Source organism: Pleurodeles waltl, chromosome 4_2, assembly GCF_031143425.1.
Source record: "Pleurodeles waltl isolate 20211129_DDA chromosome 4_2, aPleWal1.hap1.20221129, whole genome shotgun sequence".
Classification (NCBI taxonomy): Eukaryota; Metazoa; Chordata; class Amphibia; order Caudata; family Salamandridae; genus Pleurodeles; species Pleurodeles waltl.
The window spans coordinates 609,440,775-609,468,657 of NC_090443.1; the positions used below are offsets into that span (position 1 = coordinate 609,440,775).

Genomic DNA, 27,883 nt, shown 5'->3' on the forward strand with positions numbered 1-27,883 from the left:
GTCTTGATGTAGTCTGCACCCGGTGCCTTGTTACGGAAATTCTGCCAATTAAAACGAGACAGAGAATCTGCAATATTATTCATTGCTCCAGGAAAGTGTCTAGCCTTAAATACAATATTCAGCTGCAAACACTTTAACATAAAAGCTCTTAATATACACAACACTTTTAAATCTCTTGCTTTCTGTATGTTTATTCAATCAACCACTGCTTTATTATCAACGTTAAACATTACGGTACGGTTTTGAAATTATTTACACCTTACATACAGAGCCACAATCAAGGGGAATAGTTCTAAAAATGCAATACTGCGCCCTTGTGCCAACCAATGATCTGGCCAACTCTCAGCACACCAACGTCCTTCCCAAAATATGCCAAAGCCTCTGGAACCTGCTGCATCAGAGGAGATTTGAATTTGCCTTAATAAATCTTCCTCTATGAAATACAGTGAGAAACCATTGAAATCTTCAAGAAAGTTCAGCCATATAAAAAGATCAGCTCTGGTTGCCATTGAAAATCTTACCCGATGATGTGGTAGAGACGCTCCAGACATGGCCATACCCAAGCACCTTACACAAGGTCCTACCTGCCCTGACAACTCTTCATGCGAAATTTAAATATCCTAGCAATTTCTGCACCTTCTGAAGCTCCAATTTCTTCCTGTCAATCACTGACATCAAAAATGACTTTATCTCTTGTACCTTTGCAGCAGGAATCCTAGCTATCATTTCTACAGTATCAATTTCAATACCCAAGAATGTCAACCTAGCACAAGGGCCTTCTGTTTTTTTGTGGGGCCAATGGTACACCAAGCTGTTGTCATGTCCTGAAAATTCTGTAACCCTTTAAAACAATAGTTAGTGTTACTTTCCCCAACAAAAAGGAATAATCTAGATAATGGCATACAAGTTTGTGACCACTCACGTTTGTAAAATGGCATTGTAGAAAAGTACTAAATGTTTCAAACAAGGCACATGATATTGAACACCCCATTGGAAGGACTTTATCTACGTAAAAAGCGCCTCTAAATTTATACCAAGTAATTCAAAGTCATCAGGGTGTATAGGTAATAATCTAAATGCAGATTGAATATCACTCATTGCCATGACCGCTGCTCTTCCTGCTGTTCTTACCGATTTAAGAGCATCGTCGACTGAACCATAAGATACGCTACCATCTAAATGTGAAATAAAACCATTTACTGATTGACCCTTTGGCCAAGACAAATGATGTATAAGCCTATACTCACCTGGCATTTTCTTAGGCACAACACCCAATGGGGAAACAATAAGATTATGTAGAGGCATTTGTGAAAATGGGTCAGCAATCCTGCCTGCTTTTAACTCTGAATCTAGTTTACGCTGTACAATATCTGGTAATTCTTTTGCTGATTTAAGATTATCTGCCCATCTTAGCCTTGGCACTTGATAACCGATTTTAAAACCACATTTGAAACCCCAGAATAGTTTGGATGCTGCCTCTCTATCTGGGTAACAGCCCCACCCCTGCTCTAATACCTCAAACCTAATTGGGGTATGAGCCTTTCTGCGTAAATTGAAAGTGTTGACCTCTGTCTTTTTGCACTCTAAATTGTTCCCCACCGAACTTTGAGGCTGCAGAACATTGAGTGAGTGCATGTTTGCCCCCAGTGTCAACACTCATGTTTATAACAGCAGAATTGTATACTGCAAAATCCCCTGTTAAAATTCCAGCAGGATGATGCATAGGATGTTTGCCCTTTTCCATACCACCCCGCCCCAGCTTGGGCAGGACGATGTTGAAAAGACCGATAAGTTATTGGTAAACCACTAGTTGTATGTACTGTGGCTGGGGACTGTGTTGATGAAATCCATTGTAGCCACAACTCCGTCCAAGTCTCCCCAGGGCTGATCATTATTTAAGCTAACCCTGGCCCTGAACTCTTCATCGTAGCTCAACCAAGCATACCCACCAAAATGCATTTGTGCTTTTCTTATGATATCAATATTTTTAAAAATAGCCACTGCTCTGTCCTGATGGCATTTACAGTATATGCTTGCATATATCAAAAATTGCAGATGTCCAGTTTTCAATTGTTTTGGGGACCCTTGGCCTTCTAGTTAGTTCCCACTCCTCTTCCTTGGAGCCTTCCTTTGCTTGTATATCCCTATGTAATAATTTAAAGACGTCTACAAACTCATACTTCCATATCCTGTTCTTGTTTTTTTCTGATATGAGAGCCCAAAGGCATGGCAATTCCCATATATGGCAGCCTCTTATTTATAATCTTATCGCCATCGTCTTCCTCCAGCTTTTCAACCTGTACCTCATTATTTACATTTATATCACCTTGTATTTCCTTGTCACAGGTCAACTTTTTTGCTTGTATCTCCTTCTCATTACCTCTGTAACTGACTCTTTAAACAACCCCGTCTCTAACACCAGTTGATCTTTTAGCACGTTCCGTTCTTTTATCTGAACTACCCCACACAGACCACCAAGCTTTCCTACCTTTAGGCAGATGTGCTGACCTTCTTATCACATCTTCTTCGGATGCCTTTAAATTTCGTTTCCCATCCTTCCATATAATTGCTTGGTCTGCACCAGACTACTGCAATACACTAAAAACACTTTGTTGTCTCTTGACTCCCCGCCCCAACCCCCCTTGAATATCCCCCCTCTTTCACACGATCCACACGTTCCCGTTCTCTCAACTCTCCTTCTTCCAATTCTTTGCTATCAGGATCATAATCCAACTCTTCTTCCTCCGTGATCTGATAACCACAAGCACTCGTACCCGGCCTTTCAGAATCCCCAACACCACCATCATACGTCCTCCATTGCGCAGCTGACGACCGCATTTCTTGCTCCCTTGGTGAAGGAAAACCCACTAGCGATCTTCCTTTTTCTTCGGACCAATGTGTACGAGCTGCTTTCTGATCTGTTTGCATCTGTCCTGATGAGTTCTGTTTCCTTGATGTGTTCTTGATCAGGCCGCTTTGACCTGAAAACGCTGACGTGCCAAGCTCACTGTCTACCCTATAATCCTTAAGCTTCTCTACCGCTACGTTTGTGTCATCCACCTGCACCCAATGGCCTGTTTTATTCGTATTTACGACCTGAGCTTGTTGTGAGACCAACTGCTTATCTAAATTATCTGTTTGCTCAACGGATAAAGTGCCACATTCCCTCGCTAAGCAATGCTGATTTTTGTTAAGCTTAATAGACCTCACCTGAGGCCTAGGAGGAAAAGTGCATTCTGAACATTTTATGTGATGCCCCTTATAGTATGCATTTTTTGTTTGATTGATTCCAAAACTTAAATTGTCATAAATTTTATTCAAACAATTCTGCACCGAATAAAGTGCAACTTTCTGCAAAGAAATGCGCCCGGGTTTATATTTTCCATGGTGTTTAGAGAAAACTGCTCCTTATTAATAAAATTGTTTCCTGAATTATTAGGAATTGCCAATTCTTTACGTTTCTCCTGAGAAGCTATCTCAAGTTCATTAGACAAATTATAATGCTCATGCGCCCCAAAACGACCTCTTTTCACATGTGTCTCCATAACACCCCACAGTGAGCAAGATGATGCTTCACCGCAGGCTCCACTAACAACAACAGTCAGTTGATTCGACGTGATTGCCTGGGGAAACCACTGACTTCTTTGATGAAAATACCTAAAAATTGCTTTGGGCCACATCCTCCTCCATGACAGACGCTATACCTGCCGACAAACCCGGCTCCGTCTTGTGAGCTCCTCCCTTATGCCGGGCCACTCCCCCAAGGGCCCGCCTCTTTATTGTGAGTGAGACGCTACACAGTTGCTGTTTCGCACGCTCTGCCTCACGTGCTAAATTCTCCTCAGGAGAACAGCCTGCCACCTTCACATGTTTAACATGAAGTCTCCCGGGCCCTCGCTCTTTTACAAGTAAACTTTTGACTTTTATTTAACTTGACGATTTTGCTTTTAATTTATTCCCTTCGTTAAACAGGCAACTACTGCAGCTCTTACGCCACCTGCCGCTTTCCTGTTGGGCCTTTCCAAACCCGCCCACGCTTCACCCGGTTTCCATACATCTTCTCTGCCTGCCTCACATAACATTTTTATTGCTTCCCGTACATTACTATTAATATCCATAATTCAGAAAAAACGGTGACTAATAACTTTAAAAAATTGCCTGCCTACCTGACGGAACTAAAAACTTCACACGACAATATGACCCCCTTCCTGGCACTCCCCCACGAGCGCCTTACAGCTCTAATAACCTAACTATAGAACCTTGCCCTCAGCCCCACCCCCTTCAACCACCAACCTGCTCTTGTTCGTGGCCTGTTCCAATGTGCGAAGCACTGGATGTTGTGCTGCCCACAAAACTCTAACCCTGATCACAATGGCAATCACCAGACCCCTGGAGCAACGCGTGCTCTGCAGCCCCCCTGGAGCCAAAGCAGGCACCCACTCTAGTGCTCCCATTTGTTTTGGAGTCCCCCATCTTGTTCCTTTGCCAAGTTTGTCTCGAGGTATGAGCAGGCATTTCAAGCACTCACCATGCGGCCCACCTGCGCCTCGCCCAATGTAGGTTGTACGCCGGGCATACACCAGGCCTCCAGAGTGCTCCACTGATGTGCTTATGACACCATTTTAACGGACGGTGCCTAAAGTTATATTTCTGTGGGCATACAGGTACTGGAACCATGGTCACCATAGCGACGTTTAAATCACGTGATTCACAAAAAAAGTAGAGCTAATAAGTGTAAGTGGATCGTTACTGGTGGCACGAAAAGAACCTTCATTGTGGAGAACTGCACTGTTTATGCTTCTCTTCTGTCGCCCTGGTGCATTCTTCTAACTACGTCATGAGTAGACGCAGATCTGTGATTACCAAGTTACTCCGGAAGTGTGCTGCTAGATCCACTCCGTTTCAGTGACGCCGCGCATTCACAATGATTAAACTGCAAACTGTGTATTAACTCGTTAATACAGCGGCCATGCAAGTAAGACAGTGATCATTTTCTCTGACTTCTCTAAACTTGTTCTGGTCATATTTTTGTCCTAAGGGGGGCTCATTCGAGAACAAAAAATATGGCACCATTTATGCTTGAGACGTTTCTGATTTGACTATTTAAGAAACTGTGGAGGACGCAGGACGGTGTGCACGTAGTAGACGTCAGCATTATTTGTTTGGGCAAGGTGCACAGCTACACTCGGCATCCCTAGGCATGTTAACGAAAACAACTTTTCATAATGGGTAATTCCCAGCATTTCCCCTCCAAGGTCTGAAGAAGTCATGTCGCACTGTAAAAATATGAAAAATATGTGCCCCTACACCATGCACAAATTCAACATTCGTACCTTCCAAATTATTCTCATCCTTTTCATTCTTAAGACCAAAAGGTGAATGCCGTCTTTTCACATGGGGACGGTAATTTAGTTTACAACTTCCATGTGCTCACAACACATTACTAAATATCCTTAAGAAAATGCCATGAAAGTGCAGAGTTAATAATAAAGTGCCTGCGACTGGATGCAGTACTTTTGCACAAGGCATAAGGAAAAATATATGAGAAATCTATAGTACAGCTGACGAGAGCTGTGTCTATTATTTAATACTAAAGAGGGCATTGATTTGCATATTATGGGGATGCTTTATGTACATATGCTTTTATTGCAGAAACTCTTTTGTTACTGATTGGCAACGCTTTCCAAAATTAATAACTTTTTTCTATGATACTTGGTTCAGCCCTTATTTCAGTTTGTCTGAGCTGTAAATAGCAGGTTGTTCAGTTTATTGAGCCTAGAAGGATGAATGGCTGAGTTGGCCCACTTGAGATGCTAAACAGGTTAGGCGCAGATTGCAGGAGTGGGAGTTTAACTCACCGAGCCATTGCTCCAGGTGCATCTATCTTTAATATGCACGTTGAATGGTCGCAGATCCACAAGCACTGCTCATTGTACAGAAATCAGAAGGAAAGGTAGTCCAATCAAAACCATATTCCCCAAGATAGCCCAAATATGTTTTAAATATTTTGTTTAGTTTTAGATCTCACCTGTGCTTGTAAAATCCATTGTATTTAACGTGTCACTTGCTTTCCCTTCGCCCGAAGTGGTAGAAATTAGAATCATCATCATCATCATCATTTAGGTAAAACATATAACCACGCTCGACATTTAATAGCCACGCATTAGGGGTGTGTTCATGCAGACAGGAGAGGGGTCCATTCCCCATAACTTGCTCAGGACGTTGATGACTTAAACACATTATAGGTAAATTCAGCATTTCAATGCAGCGACTCCCCTCCTGCGATGGAATCAGGCAATCTCGTGCCCCAAGCAAAATCTCTACAGGAGGTATTGTAGATCAGTGTGTATTGTGCTAGTGAGAAGGGGGTGGTCTGCTGTTTGGTTGGATGATTCCTTTTTAAGTTTTGCTTGCACACCGCGTGCGCTGTGTGAAATATATTGTATTTAATATAAATCTTAAAAGGGGCTTTCATCCTGCCCCCCCCAGTTTTCTCATTGGTTCCTGTGCTTGCCACTTACTTACTTTTCCTCTGTTTCTATTGGCTGTGGCACTATTTCCTGCATTTACCAATGCTTGTTCCTCTTCTGCTCCCTAAACTAAACCTTAAAACAAAAAATTAATAATAATCACATAGGTGAAACCTAAGGCATTTACCAATGCTTGTTTAGTTTGTACAGGGGTTTTAAGCAACAGCACACACATACAAAAAGTACAGCAACTAATTAACTGGGCCACAAGCAGTCTACCTACCCCAAGACACCACCAACTATGATTTGTTTGTTTTAGTCCTGAGCTACAGACTTCTTGAGAAAGCACCATCAGAGTTGTGTTTTATTGTTGCAAGCTTGTCATACTTTATGTCCCGTACACAGAATACAAATATTCACAGATGGCAATTATCAGGGAAGAGGTTTTTCACTTTGTGGTTCTGATTGACATGCAACTGAAGTTTCACACTTGTCTGTGATGTTAGTCAGAACGGCTTGGCAAAAAACATTGCCGTTGTTGAGCCATCAATCTGTATTTATTCATGTTGTGGGTCACTAAAGTTTTCTTTAATCCAGTGTCAATTTTATGAGACTGTGTTGCAAGGACAGTAGTGGTTGTGCTAGGAGGAGCGTGCATGTTTTACGATAATGCACAATATTGCTGCCTTACTGCCCTGGGAAGGCAGCAGTGGCCATATTGGGTTGGTTAAATAAATGAATGCATATACTTCTTGTAATTTACAAAGGGTGTTTTGTTTGCTTTAGGTAATTGAGGCAGGAGGTAATAATTAAAGGTAGTGAGCAAGCCGCCGCAAAAGCGAGTGAATTGGGACGATATGACAGTAATTTGAGGTGAAGACCGGGTCATTGAGAGGAATGACAGACCCAAGGGTGGGTACTGTTGACCTCAGTCTCTACTGCATCTAGATTGTAGAACATGATTGTGGAGTCCTGTAGTTTTTTTTTTTTTTTTTTACGATATCTTTTATCCTATTTTGCTTTTAAGCTACATGCAGCCTTATTCGTATAGTATGGAGCCTCTAATTTGCTTTACTATCCTATATTCGGCAGTATTCCTACGTTTGAGACTAGTGGGTGGTCCTTGTTTTAGTATTTACTCCATTGGCCGGGTCTAGCGTCGTCCCATTCCACGTCAGTGGGAACTTGAGAATAATCATACCTTGGTTCTCAGAATGCCCTGCTTTCCCTGAATCTGGAATGTTGGAGTGAAAGATCCGGCAATGGGTTACGTCCATCTTTGATGGACTATACGGCACTTTCGCTACATAATTATTGGCTCGTGTTCTGTCCAAATACTGAAGTTTGGAATCTGCTGCATTGCGCAATGAGCTGCTCATGAAAGCTGTGTACTCTGCACATTTCCTGCAGGATGAATAATATACAATTAAATGTACAATTACTGTGTATGCTGTTGGCGTGGCCTGCCTTCTCTATATAGAATAGGAGGCTTCCATGCAATTCATCAAATTATGACTGCGCGAACTGTACCCACAGCCAGGCTAGCCTACTGTTCACATGTTCCTTGCGCTTAGTAAAGGAGATGTACTTCATTATAGGAAGCCTCTGCAAGACATGGTCTGCAGAAAAGGAGATTGATTTAATTTCCCGTGTGCAGTAGAGTGAAATGCCTTTCGAGGCAGCCAGTCTGTAGGAATGAAGTAATTTGCGGCCAGCATGCCATCGACTGGTCTTCATGTTTCCCTCTAGGATAACTTGCAGGTGTCAACAATACACTGTGGAATGGAATAAGCATTGATCCAACCATGCACTGTCACGGCCTTGACCACCCGCACAATATTTCTCAGAATTTATGCTCATGGATTTTTCAGTTCTGTGGACTGTTTCTTCAATCTAGTTTTATCAACTGTCTTTCAGATCGATTATATTTTGCAACTCTGAGGAATAAGCCAAAGAGCACCGGCAACACCCACTATTTCTGTACGGACGAAGAACTGGTCTACGAAAAGTAAGTAACAGCTGCTGTGTCGGCTACCTGTGTCTGATGTGATGAATGCTCCTCGGTTAGGTGGGACTGATGTGATGTGATTGCATTAATGGCTGTGTTGGTGGAAGTATCCAGAACACACACCTAACATTGAGCTATATATGTTGTTCTTTTATTTTCTGTCTATATCTTTAGTGCAATACTTCAGTACGGCGTTGCGATAAACTGTTGGCTTGAGTTTTGGGTGGACTGGCAACAATGACTTCTTTAGTTTGGTTTTCCAAATGAACCTGTCCTCTTCCAGGGTGTTTGGAGGAGAAGTGGGGGCAATGAGACCAGAATGCACAGACGAGAACAGCATATTTTCCTTTTATGAAAGATAATACAAAACCATACATTTTAGGGCAATATGTAGAGGCAACTAATGAAAAACGCCAGGGCCTTCTAATTATCAAGAGCTGTAAGCTGTTTGTGTTCCAGACAAAATGATCTGGATTCACAATAGGCAGATGTTTGACCCCAGAAGAATCTGTGCCCATCTGATATATTGGGCCGCCCTGGAAGGAAATAACTTTGAAATCACACCCTAGAAGACTTACTGTGTTTGTGCTATCTAATGTCTCCAGACATCTGTTTGCAGAGTCTACTATGTTATCTAAAGCAAGGCTCCACCTGGCCCGTCCAGTGACGTTCCTTTGGTTCTGTACTGACTACTAGTTTACACTTCAAAATAGAAGTGAATGTTTATGTAGCACAGTTATATTGTGCCACTATTAACCTGTTTTAACAACAGGAGTGACTAATTTGTCAACTTTAGAATTATAAAAGCCTGAGTTCTCATCACTGTGATTCGAACTGATGAAGTTGGTTTGTACCCTGGACCATATTAAGAGGGAGCGGTCTTGTAAATATTGGTTGCCTGTTTAGGCTTTAAGGTTTATGCTTCTGCTGTGTGCCTTGGTATAATAGACTTGGATAGAGCTTTTCAAAGTGGGTAAGCTTGAACTTATTCTGTGATGGTTTGGGCTGAATAGTAGCCCACACGTGCACTGGAGCTGCGGGTGGAAACGCTGGCCAGTAGTACCAACGTGGACTAATCTGCCTGAAGTGAGGCTGCTACATATTTGGATTCCATTATCAAGTGACCCGTGTCCTAGTATATGGACACTGTTTGCTTAATACAACAAATTTAAGTTTCAGATTTAAGGATGTGTGCAATCAGCTGTCATCCTCATAGGCAGGCCAAATTGATAAGGCATTTTCAGCCAACATTCGGGTCCACTGCCCAAGTCACCCAACATTTTCTACTTGATTCAGCAAAGATCCACCCCTTGACTTTATATAGCATCCGATCTGTTAAAAAGACTTTTACGCTGTAGTTGGTGTATTCATGGTGTTGATTATCTTGAGCCACACAGTCGTGCAAACATAGCAACGAAACTCTTCCCTACATTGAGCCACCACAACTGCAACGTTTAAGTACTGTACAACTTTATGTATTTTGGATGTGCTGTGATGCTGCAACTCTGTACAAAATAGTGATCACCAATTGGTGTGAGCTAGTAATCAAAGGGGGGCTTGTGCAAGAGGCTGCTGTTCGTTGAAGAATTTTATTGTCGTTTTCTTATGATGTATGTCTGGACAGCTAGCGAATTCCAAGCTGGTTTTGATACAGATCGGAGTAACGCTGGTAGGCTGTGCTGGCTTTGGAAGGGCACGTCGCAACTCTTAGCCCCATTGTTCTTTGCTCCTCACCCTTAGGCAAATAGTTGAAAGATCCAGATAGCACCTAGGATCTGTGTGCTCTCAAGTGAACCTTCCAGCACATAAAGATTTTGTTTAACAATTTTACTTTGAAGCCTGCCTTACGTCCTCTAGTAAATTGCTCGCCAGGCTTCTTTCAAACCCACTTCCAATGGAGGGCTCTTGACTGAGACTTAATGATCTTTGTTGTGCTTCTTAAAGAGAAAGAATGCATTTCAAATGGGTTTATTTGACTTGTTCTTGTTTTTGAACACGTGATGTCTATGAAATGTGCTGAGTGGCTGTGTTAACACCAATACTGAAGGCGGTCTCGAAATTTCTAAAGGACCGACTAAACGAGTCTACCACAACCGTTGCAGTTACTCTGTAGTCCGCTCTGCTCGTAGCATACAGCCTATGAGGGAACACAATTAAGTGTACCTGTAGACATTCATCAGATCAGTTTTCCAAGCATCTTCACAAAAGAAAACTATGCAATTGGCGAAAAAACCCTCAGCATAACTTTCAGATGTATGAATCTAGTAGTCTCGGTGGGATGCAAATAAGTATTCATTTTGTAAATTATTTTAGTTCTTCGGGTAAACTGAAGTATCAAAAGGAATGTAGAGGGCACTCAATGAAAAGTGAAGTTTTTTTTACCTAGCCTGTAAACACTGTGTCGAAATAGGGCAAAAAAATCTGAAATCAATAGGCTTGTTGATGAATCCTGTTTGGTAGCAGTTCTTAACATGGGATCCACAACTCCTTCTCAGGGGGTCTGGGACTGCCTAGAACATTAAATATTAACGGATTAATAAAGAATATAAAAACAAAGAAATAAAATGTAAAATTGAATTTTTTAAAACATTCAGTAAATTTCAAGCAATTTTGAAACTGGACGCTAAACACTGAGTTGTTCTCCTCAGATTGTTTCTTGGGAGAAGTGCAAGTGCATGAAACAGAATGTAATATGGATGGTGGGCGGCCTCAGTTGAATTTAGAAAATCTCCAACCTTCCTATTGAAATTGTTTTTTATGAATTAAAAATATTTCGTAATTTGACTGTTTGATGAATGCATGCTTTTATTGTCTTGTCTGGTGTTCTGCAGATCAAGTCATCCAATTGCTTTGGCCAGGTCCATGGATTTGGATTTTAATACTACTCATTGTATGCCCCCACATATCAATGATGATTCAGAGGGGGGTCTCCAGATTCAAGTGATGATTAAGTAGGAGTCCACAGAAGCCAAGAACCACTGCTGTAAGGCGTTGCTTCTAAGACTACTCCATTGCATGGCTGCCTACTCAGTTCTTTTAAATTGTCACGTCACCTTCTTTACTCTCTCATGGTCTCCTTTCCCAACTCTCATGTCACCATTTTGTGCTTTTCGAAGCCCTCAGGGAGGCATCAGTTGCCTCATAAATAATTTCCATAATATAACTTGAACTCTAATGACTAAAATCCTGATGCCTTTTATCTGTTTTTTACTTAAAGAACGGAAAGGTTGGTAGAAATATGTAACTTCAATTCAAATGAGAGGCTGACTATATTGAAACTCACTTTGGCTGGTGCCCATTTGCATGGCTTTCCTAGCATTCCTGGTCCACTTTGATGACTACATTTTCTCACAGCCAATGTGCACAGGGTATTCTTAAATGTTTGGCATCATTTTCACTGTAGCCTCATTTTGCACCCTGTGAAATCAGATTGAAAGTGTCTTCTAGTTTCCTCTTTTACTCCTGGGTTTGGAAAACATTATCATTACCTACATCACGTCATCAGTGTGATCTAAACATGTCAAGACTTGCACAGCACTGTGTGTTTTGTCATCTCTCATTGCAAAATTGTTCACTGCTCATAGTTACAGAAAACATTTACAGACCACTGATCTGCTTCTTTTAATTTTCCTGATGAACAGTGTATCTGAAATGTTGTCAGCGGCTCTACACAAATAAGTTCATTTTTTCCCCTAGTTGCTAGATAATATGAGGACTGCTGAATTGACCACTTTGGTTTGGTGCACAAGAAATGATGGAATAAATTATTTTTTGAGGTCATAAATCTGGCAACGAACGTGTTAGAAATGCCAAAGTATTTCAAGGTTCATATACATAAGGCCCTTCAGAGGCTTTGCCATTCCTTGAGAGCAAGTTACCTGCATAGTCAGTGCTGACCCTGCTTTTATGAAACCACTGAGAATAAAACTCATTAACGAGCAGTTTATTGAGAAAACTACCCCTTCTGTGCCTTGAAAGGTCTGACGCCATGTGCTTCTCACCAAGAGTTTTATTTTGATAATGAACATTGTAATAATAAAATTCCTCCGTAAGTCATGTGGAACACAAGCAGAGAGTAGTCTCCAAGGTTCCCTTTTGAGTGTACAGAAACTTGTATTTACATTCTAACTTACCTAAGCTATCGTGTTCAACATTTCACATTTTCTTTCTTTCATAAAATTGCCCTGGATAAGTCCTCGAGGGTTAGGGACAAAATGCGTTGGCTGGCTAAGTGTCTATATGGTTGAACAATAAGAAATAAAGATTGTGAAGCCTTCTGGGTCTGAAGATTACTGCTTCTGTATGGATTAATACATGACATGAAAGGGTCACTGCTCTGATATGAGTTTCCTTTGAGAAGAACTCCAACATGTATGGACATTGAGTTTTGGACGAAATAAATATCCTACTGTTTTTGCCCAGAGTGCATTCTTAAGTTTCAGTGTTGTAGATTTACCACTGGGCTGTAATTATTACGATACCCAATTTTTGCAACTGAACCCTATAGATCTTCCACCTGAAAATACCAGACCTTGAAATGATGCTGGTGTGCGGCTGCGACGTTCACCCCAGGTCTTATTCATGCACATTTTGCCAGTTGAAATACAATATTTTTACTTGAAATGGTGGAGTGGATGCAGTTCTCCAAGATTTTGGTCTCTTACCGAAATCTCTTGCCAAGTGAAGACAATTGTAATGAGCCTTGCGTTAAACGTAGGATAACTTTTTTTTTTTTATATCCTGCTCTTAATTTTAAGTATGGAGAAAGTTAAAAGGAAGGCCATTCAAAGTAAAATGCATTATCTCATCATTATCAGCAGCTTCTCTAGTGCTAAATTGTAGCTAAGTGATCTCCCAAAGTCTCGAGTTCCTGAGGTCTTCTTAGGTCGTTTGATTGCTATTTGCTTATGCACTCACTACAGAAGCCCCTCACCTTACAGATGTTGGCCCTTGTGGGTCTGCTCAGCGATTCATCCCCAAGATCAATAAAATAAGTATGATTGAGTTGTACAAGAAAACATGTGGATTGACTGATGGATGTGTCATTAGTTTCCTTATGAATGCATACTGGATCATTAGTCTACTAAATTGCTGCTTTGTGTCTAGGTGAACAAGGACAGTTAGTCAGGAAAAATTGCAGCAAGCCATTTACTGTACTTACCATGCTTTGAGCTTGGCTTCCCATTGGGTGCTTCCATGTAGCATATTCGAATTAATTGACTGGACTGTTTAGTTCCCTTCTCCACCCAGCTTGGAATGTATATGCATGCATTGGTCTTGCACAGAAAGCACATGCCTAGCACAGATTTGCATGATCTCCTATCTTTTAGGCCTGGCTAGAGGCAGCTCTAGATATTTTGATATTTTAGCCTGCCATTTGGACACATTGCTTTTGACTAATAGCACATCCACATTAATTCATTTTACCTTGCTGTGACAACAATGTAAGGTTTACAGCATTTTTGTTCACGTAGTAAAGGCTTGTTTGCATATAGGCTTTATTAAAGATGGAATGAAAATATTGACCTTTTTGTCAAAAGCATCTTCTATACAATATTTGCTTAATATTCCTTTTATGTTCCCCAGTTACAATGCGGACTTCATCTTCTGATCACTTATAACCCCATTCTTTGGGGGTACATCTTAACTCAGCCAATGCAGTATTTTCAGCATGGGGCCCTACTCCTAGATTCCTTACAGTTGTAACCCAACTTGCTCCATTATGGGATCTTAATTCTAAGATAAATGGATGCAACACCAAAAGTCGCTGAACCATTACTAAACATTCACCTGAAAAATGGCATTGCCATTGCTTGTTTCTTTGGGAGTCGAGCCTAGTTTATATTTGCCTAACTGGTGCTTTCAATTCTAGACTGATGTCAAATTGGGTGCAAAATATCGGTTTGTGAAAAAGGCCCTCATCTAAAATTATATCACGTCTTTCCTACATACCAGTTTGCAAGAAACCTGGTAGTTCAAGAATGATAAATGCATTAACCACATGGAAAGCATGGTCACATGACTTTAATGACCGGGGAACAAGCCCTAATTTGTAGAAACAAGATGGGATGTGGTTGCTAGTAATTTGCTTCTGTGGTATAGGGAGGCCAGATTTTCACCCACTGTCTACCTGAGGATGGGATTTAACATTCAGGTAAAAGTGGATGGACAATGGATGCATTAGTTGTGGGCAGCTAATTACTGAGAATGGATGTATGGGAGCATGGCAGCATACTTGCATGGATGGGTCGGTTGATGAATGACCACATACACCCACCATTTATGATGCCAATTTTTTTGCAGGTTTTAAGCAATTTAGCGTATGTACTATATTGACTTTTCACTGCAGGTTGTGTCGGGCGGTGGTTACGGCTGCTGCCGGTAACCGATAACCACTTCCTCTGTGGTCCAAGTTTGTGCTTCTGCTACGCTGAGCAGTAGCATAGGCGGAAGGTTGGTACTAGGCAGTTAACATAAATAGCACTATCTTCAGGCAGTGCTATAGCTGAGGACAGTTAATCTATAACCCGTCCCATTGCAGTTAGGCATGCAGTTACTTGTGCATGAGTAATTAAAAAACAAGTACCTTACGGCCACTGACAGGAGGGGACATGCTTTCAGATAAAGCTCCTGTGATGTGTCACCATCTAGTGCAAGTGGCAGAAGAGCTAAACACCTTTGTTCCTCACCCAGCCGTGATCACAATACTTAGTTGGCCTCCCTTTAACTTGTGAAGTGGCAATGAAGCCAGCCCTAAAGTATGTGAAAAAGCACGTGGGTATTTGTTCTACAGCACACAATATAAGGTCTCCTATTTCAGATCTGTTGTCCAACACCTAAACCAAGAGGATTTTGCTTGGAAATGTGCAGTTTTCTGATTTGCGTGAAGCGACTGTAGCACTATGAATTCTGGCTCACATCTCTGTTTTTTACCTCTCCTTTTCTGTGCCGTCTTTTCCCATACATGCCTACTTACCACAGGGGTCAAAATGGGAATCCTTCTCAATCTGAAAAGTTACATAGCGGACAATGCCGGCTTAGCATAGCGGACGGCATTGTCTGCTATGTAACTTTTCAGATTGAGAAGGATTCCCATTTTGACCCCTGTGGTAAGTAGGCTGTTGACCATACAATGAAGCGATTACATAAAGCAGCCAGTGACTCCTTCGTTGGGCTTGTGACTTCTGTCTCCATCTACCGCCGTTGCTAGCAGTACCTGCCAAAAAGTGGTCACACAGACACATTGGTAATATGATCTCGGGGAAGTAAATGACCCTTTTAACACCACTGAGGTCCTTCATTATCTTCATTGTCAATCTAGGAACCGTGGAGTACATGGTGCTGAGTGCTAAGCTGTCAGTAGTGCAGAGAGTAATACCTGTTTGCTGAAATTCTGCTCAGCAGGACTAGAGCTGCCATGAGTGACGCGACCTCTGTGCACTATTCGTAGCCACCCCAGGAATGAGATAGCCGTGGGTGCTGCTCTTGAGTAGGGATCTGCTTTGCACCTCGCGGCCACCACAGTAGCAGTTTAGAATGTTGTTTAGTATGTTACGACTTATGGTGGAGCACAGATAAACAAGTGAATTTTGTCGATTTATATTTGCTTCATTGTCATCATTTGTCATGTAGGAGTTACGAAGCGACCGCATGTTTTTGGTTGTTAGAGCAGCGGCGGCTCCTCCATTAAGGCAGAGGAGTGTCACCCCACTGGGCACTCAGCAGTGAAAACAAGAAAAATAAAATTATTTTAAAACAGGTTATCATTTTATTTTTCCTTGCTGAGCATAGTCCAGGGCAGGGCAGGGCCATCCTCATTTGAAAGCAGCTGCAGCAGTGAGGAGGAGTGATGGGCACTGCAGCATAAGTGCGCATGTCTATTTGGCCGGCCGTCTTAGGACGACCAAACCGACATGCGTACTTAGATCTCTCCACCCGAGCTGTGGTTCACAGCGGGGTGGAGAACAGGCACAGGCTCCCAGGGTCTGACTGAGCGTCAAACCAAACCGCTCAGACCAATCCCAGCACGTCTCTCATGCTGGGTTCCACCAGCAAGAGAGCAGCGCCTGGATAGGGGAGTCTGGTAGCCTTTGCATGTACTGCCAGGACTCGAGGGGAGCAGAGGAGCACACGAGCATCTAGGCGGCGGCCGGCAGGTAAGTGCTATTATACCTATTTCCCCCTGGCGTTGCCCCACCACTTTTCTTTCCCAGCAGCCGCCTCTGTGTTAGAGATGAGAAAAGGACAATTGCCATCTTCTTTGGTGACTAACTTCTGTTAGTGGCTGCTGGATGAATAATAATAATAAAATTGGGTTCTATTATAAATGGTCCCATGGTGAACTTCTGCTCCACAGCGGCCGCCTCACCACATTATCCTGGCTGAAGAACTCCTGTGGGGGGACACCGCCGTGAGCCGCTCTGCTCTGAGAGACAAGTTAAGAAACCAGCACGCAATGCTCGCCTTTGAATGGGGAATTTCACACTGCACGCTGGAGACCTGCTGCGTGGCTGCTAGGGCTTATCTTATTTTTAAAGTTGACGCCTGCTTTTTATTTTCATAACCTTTGACTACACTTTGATTGGACTCTTTTTGAAGAGGCACATGCCAGCGCATTGCCTAACACAACACATGACGTTACTTGAGTGTGTTGCTGTGACCTTTAGTTTTAGTATGTCATCTACAAAATGTTTGTCCCTGTAGAAATTTGAATACTTTTCTAGTAGTTCCACTTGTATGTCTATTTTTCATGTCTTATGCTTGGGATTTGAGCATTAATCCATGCTTTGACAAGATTGTGCTCTCCATTCGGTGTTAATCTTGCTTCACACGTGGACGTCCGAGCTGGTCGCAATAGTCCTGGGGATCGTTTTGAACAGTGGTATCACAAATACCCATTCTGCTGTTTGTCTCTTCTGCTGTTTGCTACTTTGAGGTCAAGGAATTTGAAGACCGAAGAGCTCCTTCCTGTTCTATCTCCTTGCCACCATCACTGCCCCCTACGCTGCTATTTAGAATTGAAAGGCAGCCAATTAGAATTGCTGAAAAAAGAGCTGTCTCAATAATTCAGATTGGTTGCCTTTGAATCAATCAGAACTTGTATCCTTATGTACACAATGTTAGGCCAGTCAGAATGGCTCCGACACCCCGGAGCATTGACTGCCCCTTGGAAGGTGGATGGGCTGATGGGGAATCTCCCATTTGTATTCTGTTGTCTGCTGCTTGATACTGCTCACTGTTAACCTTATTTTTTTGTATGTTTGTGGATCCTGGAAATGAATGATTTGATTAATGGTCTACTTTTGAAAGCTGTAGAGCAATTTACTTATATTTTGCCATCTCCTCACCCAACGCTGCTTACCCAGCTACATACATGGCTGTGAATCATCTCACCGTTCCCTAGCCTCGAAAGCTATTTAAAGTATTCACTGGACTTCCCACCAAGGTACACAATATATATCTACTGATCTTAAAAAAAAAAAAAACTTTTAAAAAACGAATTTCTTCTTCCAAATAGATTTTCTTATCCATACCATCCCTACCTACAAAACCCCAAGGTTGGTTCACTTTGCTGCACTCCCACCTCCACTTGCCCCACATGAAAAGTTAACATTTTTTGTGTACTTTAGATGCTCAAACCAGATGCGGCTGTTGCAGATCCAGATCTCAAGGGGAGGGGTGAAGGGTGGGGAGAGGGTGCAGGAGACCGAGGGGGGGGGGAAGTTACCTTACCTCTGTCTCCTGCAGCCTTACGCTCCTCTTCCCTCCGTGTAGTGTCCCAGCATTCACAGGGACACCAGCATAGGCTCCCCAGCAATCCTGGCACTGCTTTCATGCTAAACATAGAATGAAAGCAGTGTCAGGATTGGCCTGAGCAGCAGTGACTGCCGCTCAGACACAGCCCTAGGGCCTGTGCAGTTTCTCTAGCCTGGCTGTGTACACAGTCTGGCCGGAGAAACCTAAGTGTGCATGTGTGTTTGGCCGGCAGAACACAGATGCAGACTTACGTGCACTTACTCCTCATTCCCACCTCTTGTGGCCCAGCCCCGCCCCTCCCTGTACTGCTGACTGAGCCAGCAGATGACAAATGAAACGATAGTGGAACTGTCTTGGGGGAGAGGGAAGCAACGCTCCTTCGCCATAGCGAAGAGACCGCCCCTGCTCAGATAAATAAAAATGTGGTAAGCGCATGACTGAGGTTGTTTTTTTTTTTTTTTTTCTTTTTTTAACAAAACCTTAGTTTCAACTTTGTAGGAGTGCTTTTTTCCAGCTATGTCATTGGCCAGTCCTGACTATTCGGAACATCTTCTCAACAATCACAAACATAGGAGCTGCATACTCTACACATCCTGTGTATACGATATGCACACATGTTAAAGCGTGAACTTCAAGAGCGTTACTAGTGAATGATTTTTTTTTTAAGCGTAAGTCACACGTGTGTTGCATGGAAGTTTGTTAAAAGGGTCTCAAGTCGTGTTATCTAGCTATCTACTTTTATTTTGAGGCGAGGGGCGGGCTAATCTGGGGGACACAGCAGTATGTTGTAATTTACACGAGTGCGCACATTTATTTCCAAATGTGTTTCAGTTAAAACTGAGCCCCCTGTCTTAACCAGGGTACCAATACACTAGATATGTGTAAACAAAGCGTTCAGCCGTGATACAACCGCACAGACCTATGAATTGTACTCTCACAGACACACCACAATGCTTTTTGAAAATGACTGTCAGAAAATCTAGTCTGCTAGCGATGTTTTAGAGCATCATTTTGCTTGATAATTCTTACAAAAAAGCACCGCACGATTGAATATCAGAAAATCATGCCAACGATTCCAGCAAACAAAACCCTTCAGACACACTTCATATTACAAGCCAAAATATTTCTCAGAATGCTGTTTTAGTTTGTCGAATAGCTCACAGATAACTCCCGGTAAAATGGAAACAACATTACATATGAAAGTTATGGAAACAGAAAATGTCTTTAAACAGGTGTTGTTTTTTTTTTTTTTTTTTTTATATATTGAGTCTTGAGTCGTTCCTTCTCGCTGATGACAAGAAACTTTTAGCCAGGGAAAATATATAATTTTTAACCTATCGGGCTTTGACGATCGAAGTTGTTTACCTTTGCCCCTACCATGCTACGTCCTTCCAGGATCATCTAGTGAGGATGTCTTTGGAAAGGTCAGCTATGATCATAGTGGGGAGCATTGGTGAGCCGCCTTATCACTACATGTGAAATGTCACATGACCCATGGTGAATTTTGGCAACGTGGTCAGTAACCCATTCCTTGATGCCACCCTAGGTGAAAGTGATGCATGGACACTCGTAATATTTGGCCACTCAATGTGCAGTACTTACAACAAGCATTGGCAAAGCCAAGAGGTCTCACTTATGCAACAGCTACCGGCTTTGGCAATGTGTTTTAGCAATGTTGTGCACCAGCTTGACTGCTATTCAGCATGGCTAAAATGTGACTGTCGTAGAGGACAGTGGAGTGTCATGATGTGGCGTGGAGTTTCGTGGCATGAAGTAGAGTGTTGTGGAGTGTCTGAATATAGCAATGTGGCGTAGAGGGAATTGCATAGAGTGGAGTATCTTAGTGTGGCGTACAGTATAGTAGCATAGTGTTGTAAAGTAGCTAGAGTGGAATGTCATAGAGTGGAGTTTCGTACAGTGGAGTATGCATGATGGTGCACTGCCATTACAAGCAATACATTTTCAATTGAAATGACAATTACATTTGCACATGTAGTTTTACTGATAAAAGTATACTCTGCACAATCAATGAGTGGAAATGCCATTACCTAGTGTATTGATTTGTTTTGGTCATATTAAAATATTTGTTTCCACCACACTTCACAATTACAAAAAGTGCTTAATTTGTGCTTACCTAATTCTATATATTCTGAAATATTTCCACAGTTCATATACAGACATTTACATTTTGTTGTGCGCTGTGCCCCTGAAAAAAACAAACCTGCTCCCACAGTAAACAGCAAGATTGTCACATAAATCCTCTCACTTTGAAGTCAGTGAAAGGAAAGTAAACCCCAAGCTCCCTCGGAAGACAGAGCCTGACGTTTGACCTCTGTTTTTGAATGCATAGCAAATGTGACATGATGAGAACAAAATGTAAGCGCCTGTTTACAGAAAGCGAGCACTTGTGGAAGAATGCAAGGAGCGATGGTAAGCAAGCTGTGCTTCAGGGTGGGACAAAGACCTGCCGGACAGCCTAAAACAAATAAAGCCAGCAAATGGGAAGCAAGCAAATGTGAGTTATGAGCCAGAAAGCCAATGATAAACAAAGGGTGAAATGCGTTCCCAGGGAAGCTTTTAGAACGTCCCAAAGTTTCTTTTTGCAGCCAGACACCTACACTATCTGGTAGGTTTCAACCTAAAAAAAAGGGGGTCAATTCAAAGAGAAACAAATCTGCAAACACTTCTGTTTTTAATTGAACAGATAATTGAATGCCCGATGACCCATCTCATGCAGACTATTCCAGAACTGTGTAGCGAAGATATGTTCAGTCTTCATCATGAAAAATAAAACGTAGTTTGTGGAACATTAATCAGCGTCTACTGAGCATATTTATTAGTAATATTCCTAAAGGAATTACTTAACTGAGGACCTGAGTCTCTGGAATATCCATCAGCAGAGGATCAACCAGCCAGTACAACTGGCTGGATCTGCATGTGCTTGAGAGGAATTCTACTTCTAGCCCATTGTCTTGATGCAGTATTCCATAAAGTATGAGATGAGCTACACAAATGGTGAGGTTTAAAACCTGAGGAAGTGAGGGGACAGCAACTGTTCATGAAGGCCCAATTCTCATGGAAGATGTCTGATGGTCATGTATGCAACTCTAGTCCGTTTCAGCTCCTAAGGAGGAGTGTTAAACTTATATAAACATCTTCACCCCTAAAACCATGATCTAGGTTTTCAACAAATGGAGTCCTCCCCCTCAAGCCACAAGACTGGGAGCATCCAACCCGGGTAAAAAACCGAGTGATCGATTAAATCTTTAGGTCACAGCCATGACTTCCATTTTGGTTTAAATAAAAACATACATCTTTGGCCCTGTGCACTGTTGCAGTGGTTAGGTCTACATTTTGCCATAAGCTGGGTTTCCTTTCCACTCCAAAGAATACATTCTTTCTGGAAATAGTGCAGGGAGGCAAGACAACCAATAAGCACCTTGAATGGCGGGACCCTTGCGTTTGACAGACTGATGGGATGAAACGGGTCCAAAAAAATAGTCGCACTGGCACAGCTTGCCCTGTTCACAGTAGCCCTCTATGGAAATAACCACCTTTTAGGGTGTCTGCTTGCATGGTAAGGCGCGCCTTGAAAAAGCAGTTACGTTTTGGATGGGACCACCAAAGATTTGCAGAACAAGAAATTCCCCACAGTACATCGTAATTACAGCCAAGAAGTAAACAAAGAAAACGAACTTGTCTGGACTCAAAGCTGAGTCCAGCTCAGAGTTCACATCAGATATGAATTTTGGATTAAGTCGGTTATTTATTTTTTTTAATCACTGGAAGCAGCTTGGCTACAAAAAACATACTGTAAGAACTGTGACGAATTAAAAGGACAAATATGATTTGTATATAAGAAATTAAATCTTGTACTAATGAGTCAAGAGTGATGTTGGTCAAGACAGTTTTGGAGTGTAAAATAAAACACAACTCTTGGAATAGCACATAGAAGTCTAGCATGCATTTAGTGCAAAATAGTCAGCAAGCACTCGATTCTTCTAAGTCATCCTTGGCTGTGCCGTTATCAACCCATACGCAAGTCCTGCGTGCTAGGGCACTGTTACATGTTAGTGAATGAAGGCTGTTTTTTTTTTTTTACACACCTTCCACTGGATCAAATAATGCTTTCCTTTCACCTTCCCACCCTCCACACACATTTCAAATAATGTGGAAGCAATTTAAATCTGCTTCTGTTTTACTAGGCCTAGCTGCATCAGAATGTTGCTTCCAGATCCAAAGGAATGGGAAGGGATTAAAGCATTGATATACTTGGGAGGTGAAATAGCCTAGGGCCTAGAACGCACCTCTAGCCCCAAGAAATATATCTTAAGTCGTATAACTGCAAAAAAACTGAAACATGGATTTCAGGCAAGCATACTTCATAATTAATCCTTATGTCATGCTCTCAAAACTGTCCACCTACAGAGACCCATTCATATAAATGTTTTTGTTTACCCTTCTTTGAACGCTGTTTATCATATTTTTGTATTTTAAAACTCTGGGCCCTAAATGGATTAAGAAATGTAGACCGCTGGGCCAAGCCAAATCCTTTTTAAGTTGTAGGATGAGGAGAAGACTAGTTGACTTTTAAAGTGCTTGCATGCATTTCAAAGGGGGGGAAACCACAAATTCTTAGACTGGTCTAGTACCCAAAGTATGCCCCCTGGAGGTACCACAGTATCAGCTGGCTTCATCTTCATGCTGACCAGTGGCAGTCCAGATTTGTTTGAAGGCACCCAAGTGATGGCCACACACCTGACCCACTGGACTCACCAGCTGCTAGTGGAGAACTGGGATAAAAGCGTACGGTTAGATCATACAAAATAATTCTGGAACCGTAAGAGCTATAAAGCAAATTTAAAGCTTGCCACAGAAGGCAGCTGACCAGAGCCTACAAGACACTACCTAGGACCTGGGTGAAGGGTGAAACATATATGTACCTCTTTGTCTTAAAATGGACAGATACAGGCTCTTACAAAATCTCTGAAGGGAGGTTAGGTTGGTACGTGCTCACCACCCTCTCCTTCCCGGAGTGCAGTCTTGTTGGCTTAGTTGCACTAATGGTCAGTTTTGTGCTTCAAGGTACTTGTGAAGCTGGAGTAGCTCACTTCCTCGAAATGACCACCTTTCATGCATCATTGAGCTTCCTCTTGTTTTTGTCTCACTGGCCAGTGCTCTGCTCCTTTGACTATAACAGGCAGCACAGTTTCTCCTTCCTCAAAGACAGTTTGCAGCAACAGGGCCTCATTTCTGGCAGCTTCATAGAATAATTGTGAAATCCAGAGTCAATAAAACTACCGGGTGGACGGGGCCGTTTGTTTATTCAGCTTTCTGGGCAGTATCTGGGCCAACCTTGGCACAAGCTTTAAAACGTGAACATTACGCCAGTCTAGGACAGTGTGCATCTTCCCAGACTGCCTAAAAGTCTTTTAGAAAGGATAGCATTAACTGGTAGCATTAACTGGTCAAGCTAGATGTATGTGCTTAGACTAACAACAAACTAACAACCAAACTTGCAAATCTTCAGGTTGCTGGGCAACATCTGTCCCGGCTTAGAAAGGGCGTTATAGCTGACAGAAACCGACTTCTATGGAACACATATATTTCTCCTCCCCGCCTTAGAGTTTTGGATAGCCAGCCAGCCGCATGGGTGTGGAATTGGGTCACATATACTTAAATGAGTCTGGCTGTTCACCAGTTTAGAGAGATTCTGAGAAGAATGGTCTTTCCTGGACCTTGTGTAAGTCATTAACTCCACCCACGCAGGTATTTTTGGTAATACGTTATCTACCAGAAGCTCCCTCCCTCTAGTGAAGTTTTCTTGTGTGACATATATGGATTGTGAAGTGCCTCCCTTGCCTACTGCAATCCTAAAGCACATTGTTTACACAAGTCCAGAAAAAAAGGATTTCAAGAAAATGGCTGTCTGCTTGCTGTTTCAAACCATACTGCGGCATCCTGCACATGCTCCAACGGAAGCAGGTTTAGGCTTTCGCTGAAGAGCAGCGTGTAATGCATTAATACCGCTCGGGCCATGACTTCCGTTGCTGCGGTAAGGGGATCCAACTGCAGTGCTTCTTGAAAGTCCTTTGTTTCATTCAACATAGGTGCAACTGGTAATCTTCAGTAGTCCTTTGGTGATGTTGGATAACATGTTCAGGCAGTTTAATCCGTTGTGATTGCTTCGTCTTGAGTTTTCCATTTCTGTTCTCCTATTCTAATTCATGCACTTAAAATCCAGAGTGCTGCTGGAGCAGTACATTTAGTCATTGAATGTTGGGGGTCTCTCCACTGAAGTGCATGCAGTTCTGTTGAGGCTTCCATGGTTTTCTCCTTACTGGCCCACAGTTCAGTCCTGCCTGTAACTTGCTAGGATACTGTTGTGGACGTGCATGTCAATCGCTGGTCTGAAGCAAGGAAACCAGCCTTCTGTTTATGCTTCTCATCTTGTGACCCTATGTTATCCTAAGCAGAAGAGTTTACCAGCTTGCTGTGTCTCACACTTGCTGTAAATCCTAAAATTTGAAGCTATGGTAATTTAGATTAATGGTACGCTCAACATTTACATTGTTGCATTGTTTGAGTGAACCTGGTGGTACAATTTTTAGGTTGAGGTCTCGAGTGCTTTGAGCTGTTGTAAGTACTGGGGCTTTTAACCACGCCCACTGCACGCCCATCACACTCACTTGTTTGTGGGCTTGCCATTCAAAAATCCTTTATAATTGGTAAATGCTTTACTTTTCTTTCCTTGTGGCAGTGTTGTTACCTCCTTTCAAACTGTCCCTGGTACATGGATAATTGCATGATTGCCGATACGTTAGACCACGAGTAAACTTTTTCTTTTTGTCTCTCCTTCACGCTCATGCTTATGGCGGCCATGGTGCTTTGAATCGGCTCGCTTATGTCAACGGTTTTACTTTTCGTTTTCAATTTAAATGCCAAGAAAAGTCCAGTTAGGAATTTACAATGCAAATAGCTCTAACTAGAGCAAATACGAGACCCAAAGCATTGCAAATGTTTGTTTAATTATTGAGATAGAAAAACATTCAGGTCCAGTGCCATGATGAGGCAATGTGAGACCGTCCCCTAGAATGCCACTAGAAAAGGGACACCAAGTGACCCAAACAAATACATTAGGGGCCTATTGCCATGTGAGAGGGAGGATGCTAAAATTGCACATTCAGAGTGCAAAAAATCTCTCCACTTGCCCTATAAACTATTGTTATTTTGCCTCAGTGTGCTGTGCCAGGGCTCCGCACCCTTGGCATTCCTGTCCTTTAGCGATGTATGTCCTCATGAGTTTAATTGGTAATACAATTTGTCTATCAGTTGATACTACATAATATTTGATATGGGGGATATTTGTTTGTCACATGTTTAATATGCACAGGGTTGCGTTAACGTGCATGCGATTCAGAGCTGAGTGAGCTGTGTGAAGATTTAAGCAGACTACCTTTATTGAGTATTGTATGCTATTTCAACATTTACCTAGTGCTTAGCCACCCCTATGTGGTTACTGAAGCACTTGTCTACATGGTCGGCATGCTACATCGTGTAGGGTATGTGGTTGGAACTGTTGGCTTTGCTTTAGTCATATATCGAAAGTGTGTCCGTGTTGTGGCTTGGACCACTGAAGTGTGGTGATCATGGTATGGGTTGCAGCCCTTAGTTTGGTGGATGAAGAAGTGTAAATGATGGACAGGACAAATGCATCCAGGAATCGTCTTCTCAGGGGCTTTTGTGCTCATCCAGGAACCTTTTCCTCTCTCGTCTTCAAGCCCATGTATTAGTTAGGATTTTAAGATCTGTCTCCAAGAACATTTGTGCACCGGCCCTGTTCTTCTCTAAGACACGCTGCTGAGTCTCTGGGTTCAAGCTTTACATTGAAGTTAGTTGCCACGTTATGTGGACTCCGGATTCCTCTCTAAAACTGGCTTGTAATGTTTTCAATGAGAGAGGCGTTGCCTTTACCCTCCCCTTGAGTGAATCGGTTCATTGGAATGGTGACGATGGGCAAGAGACTGTGCTGGTTGGGGAGAAACATGCAAGTTATTGTTCTCTTAAAATGTCACCCTGCATGCAACATGGCCGCCTTCGTTCTCTGGAGGACGAGGAGGCACAGGGTGTTTCATTCTCGCTAGTGCTGGGGGTGTTCTACCTGCCAGTAAATTGTGTGGTGCACCATTTTAGTCCTCGGGTGGAGGGGAAGGTCCTCTGCATGATGTGCAGTGAATATGTTTAGTGCATTTCTACTGGTTGTAGATGGTCACATTGAGTGCTTTGTCCTAACACTGAAGCCGTTGTGTGCAGATTATCGCAGACATACCCCATTATGTTGGGTTGCACGGCTGATACCATGTGGTATTACTCGATAGTTACATACAGGCAGTTCACAACATGCAGAAACAAACTTGCAGGGATTGAGAGCTGAAAACATATTTTGTTTATTTTTACAATGAAATCACAAGGCTACAGACCGGCAGACACAACAGTGGCAAAACACGATCACTCGGTGCCTCAGTTGCCTCCTGTACTAAATATTGGAATTGCTTGGGAAATGGCTTAAGGCTGCTATTGTGTGGAATGTAAATAAACATGTAATTTTATTGTGTATGCTGTGTTTCTCTGCGGTGTTATGTTTGATCCTCGTGCGGCAAAGGTCGTTGTGGAGTGATGTCTAGACCCCCCCTTCATTCCTTTGCTATAACCAAAGTCAGAGAACGCCTTTACTTACGTTTTAGAAAGTTGTATATCTGCACAGAACCGCAGGCCTTATGATGAGCGACAAACGACTCCAGTACAAGATAAGACAATTAAATATTATTTTTTCATTAAGCAACTAAAGTATATCATGAGGAAGACTAGTATTAACGACTCCATGGAAAGACAAAATAGTTTGACAGTATTTTTTAAGAACATATGTAAAAGTTCCATATAGAAATTTGATCTCCCCAAACAAGAGGACAACATCGGGGTGACTGAGACTAATCATGCCATGTCTCTCGCTATACTTCAAGGGAAGAATGTAATTCTGAAGGAGGCGAGAGAGTGAGCAGGTAAGAAAAGTGGAAGGTATCTTGTCGCTCAGTTCACAGGTGCTGTACGGGAATGCCTGTTGTGGCCGCGTCCCACCTAACTAAACTTGAAGGCGTTGTCATTTATAAAAATTCTCTAGCCGACCAGGTAGAGGACACCATCTTTAGCTCCTGACGGCATAAATTCTTTCTGTACCTTTTGCAAGTTACTTCTCTTAGCAGTTTTGGAGGTCTAACATCTAGAAAAAGAGAATGTATTCACCATTTTGCATCACCTTGACCTTCCCAGCAGCCCATTTCATTACTATAAAGTCGTTTGGCCTCCTGTAAAGTGGGTAGCAGGTGATCTGGGGCAGGACAGCATCCAGTCTACTTCTTGCTGGCAGGCATGGTGCTCTGTTCAGGACTTCTGTGGCAGTACAGTCCCTCGGAGGCCCTTATTCTCTCAAGCGCTTCTGAGTTTACACATGAAGACAGCCCACCTGCCCCCATCATCCTATCTCAGTCATCTTTTTCTAGTCGCTGTTCTCCAAGCATCCTCTGGATGCTCCAGGTGGCCTTCTAAACGTAAAATAGATATAGTAGTATGCTGTTGAAAATGAGTGCTGCCA

At 42.4% G+C, this 27,883-nt stretch overlaps 1 protein-coding gene across 4 annotated transcripts in view; it reads left to right on the plus strand.

The window, feature by feature from the left end:
• Positions 1-27,883, plus strand: part of CDC14A (cell division cycle 14A) — a 332,599-nt gene that overhangs the window by 15,863 nt on the left and 288,853 nt on the right. For all 4 annotated transcript variants that reach the window (XM_069232173.1, XM_069232175.1, XM_069232172.1 and 1 more), the window contains exon 2: positions 8,388-8,478. In XM_069232173.1, coding sequence (XP_069088274.1) covers positions 8,388-8,478 — 91 coding nt within the window. The remainder of the gene's footprint in view (positions 1-8,387; positions 8,479-27,883) is intronic.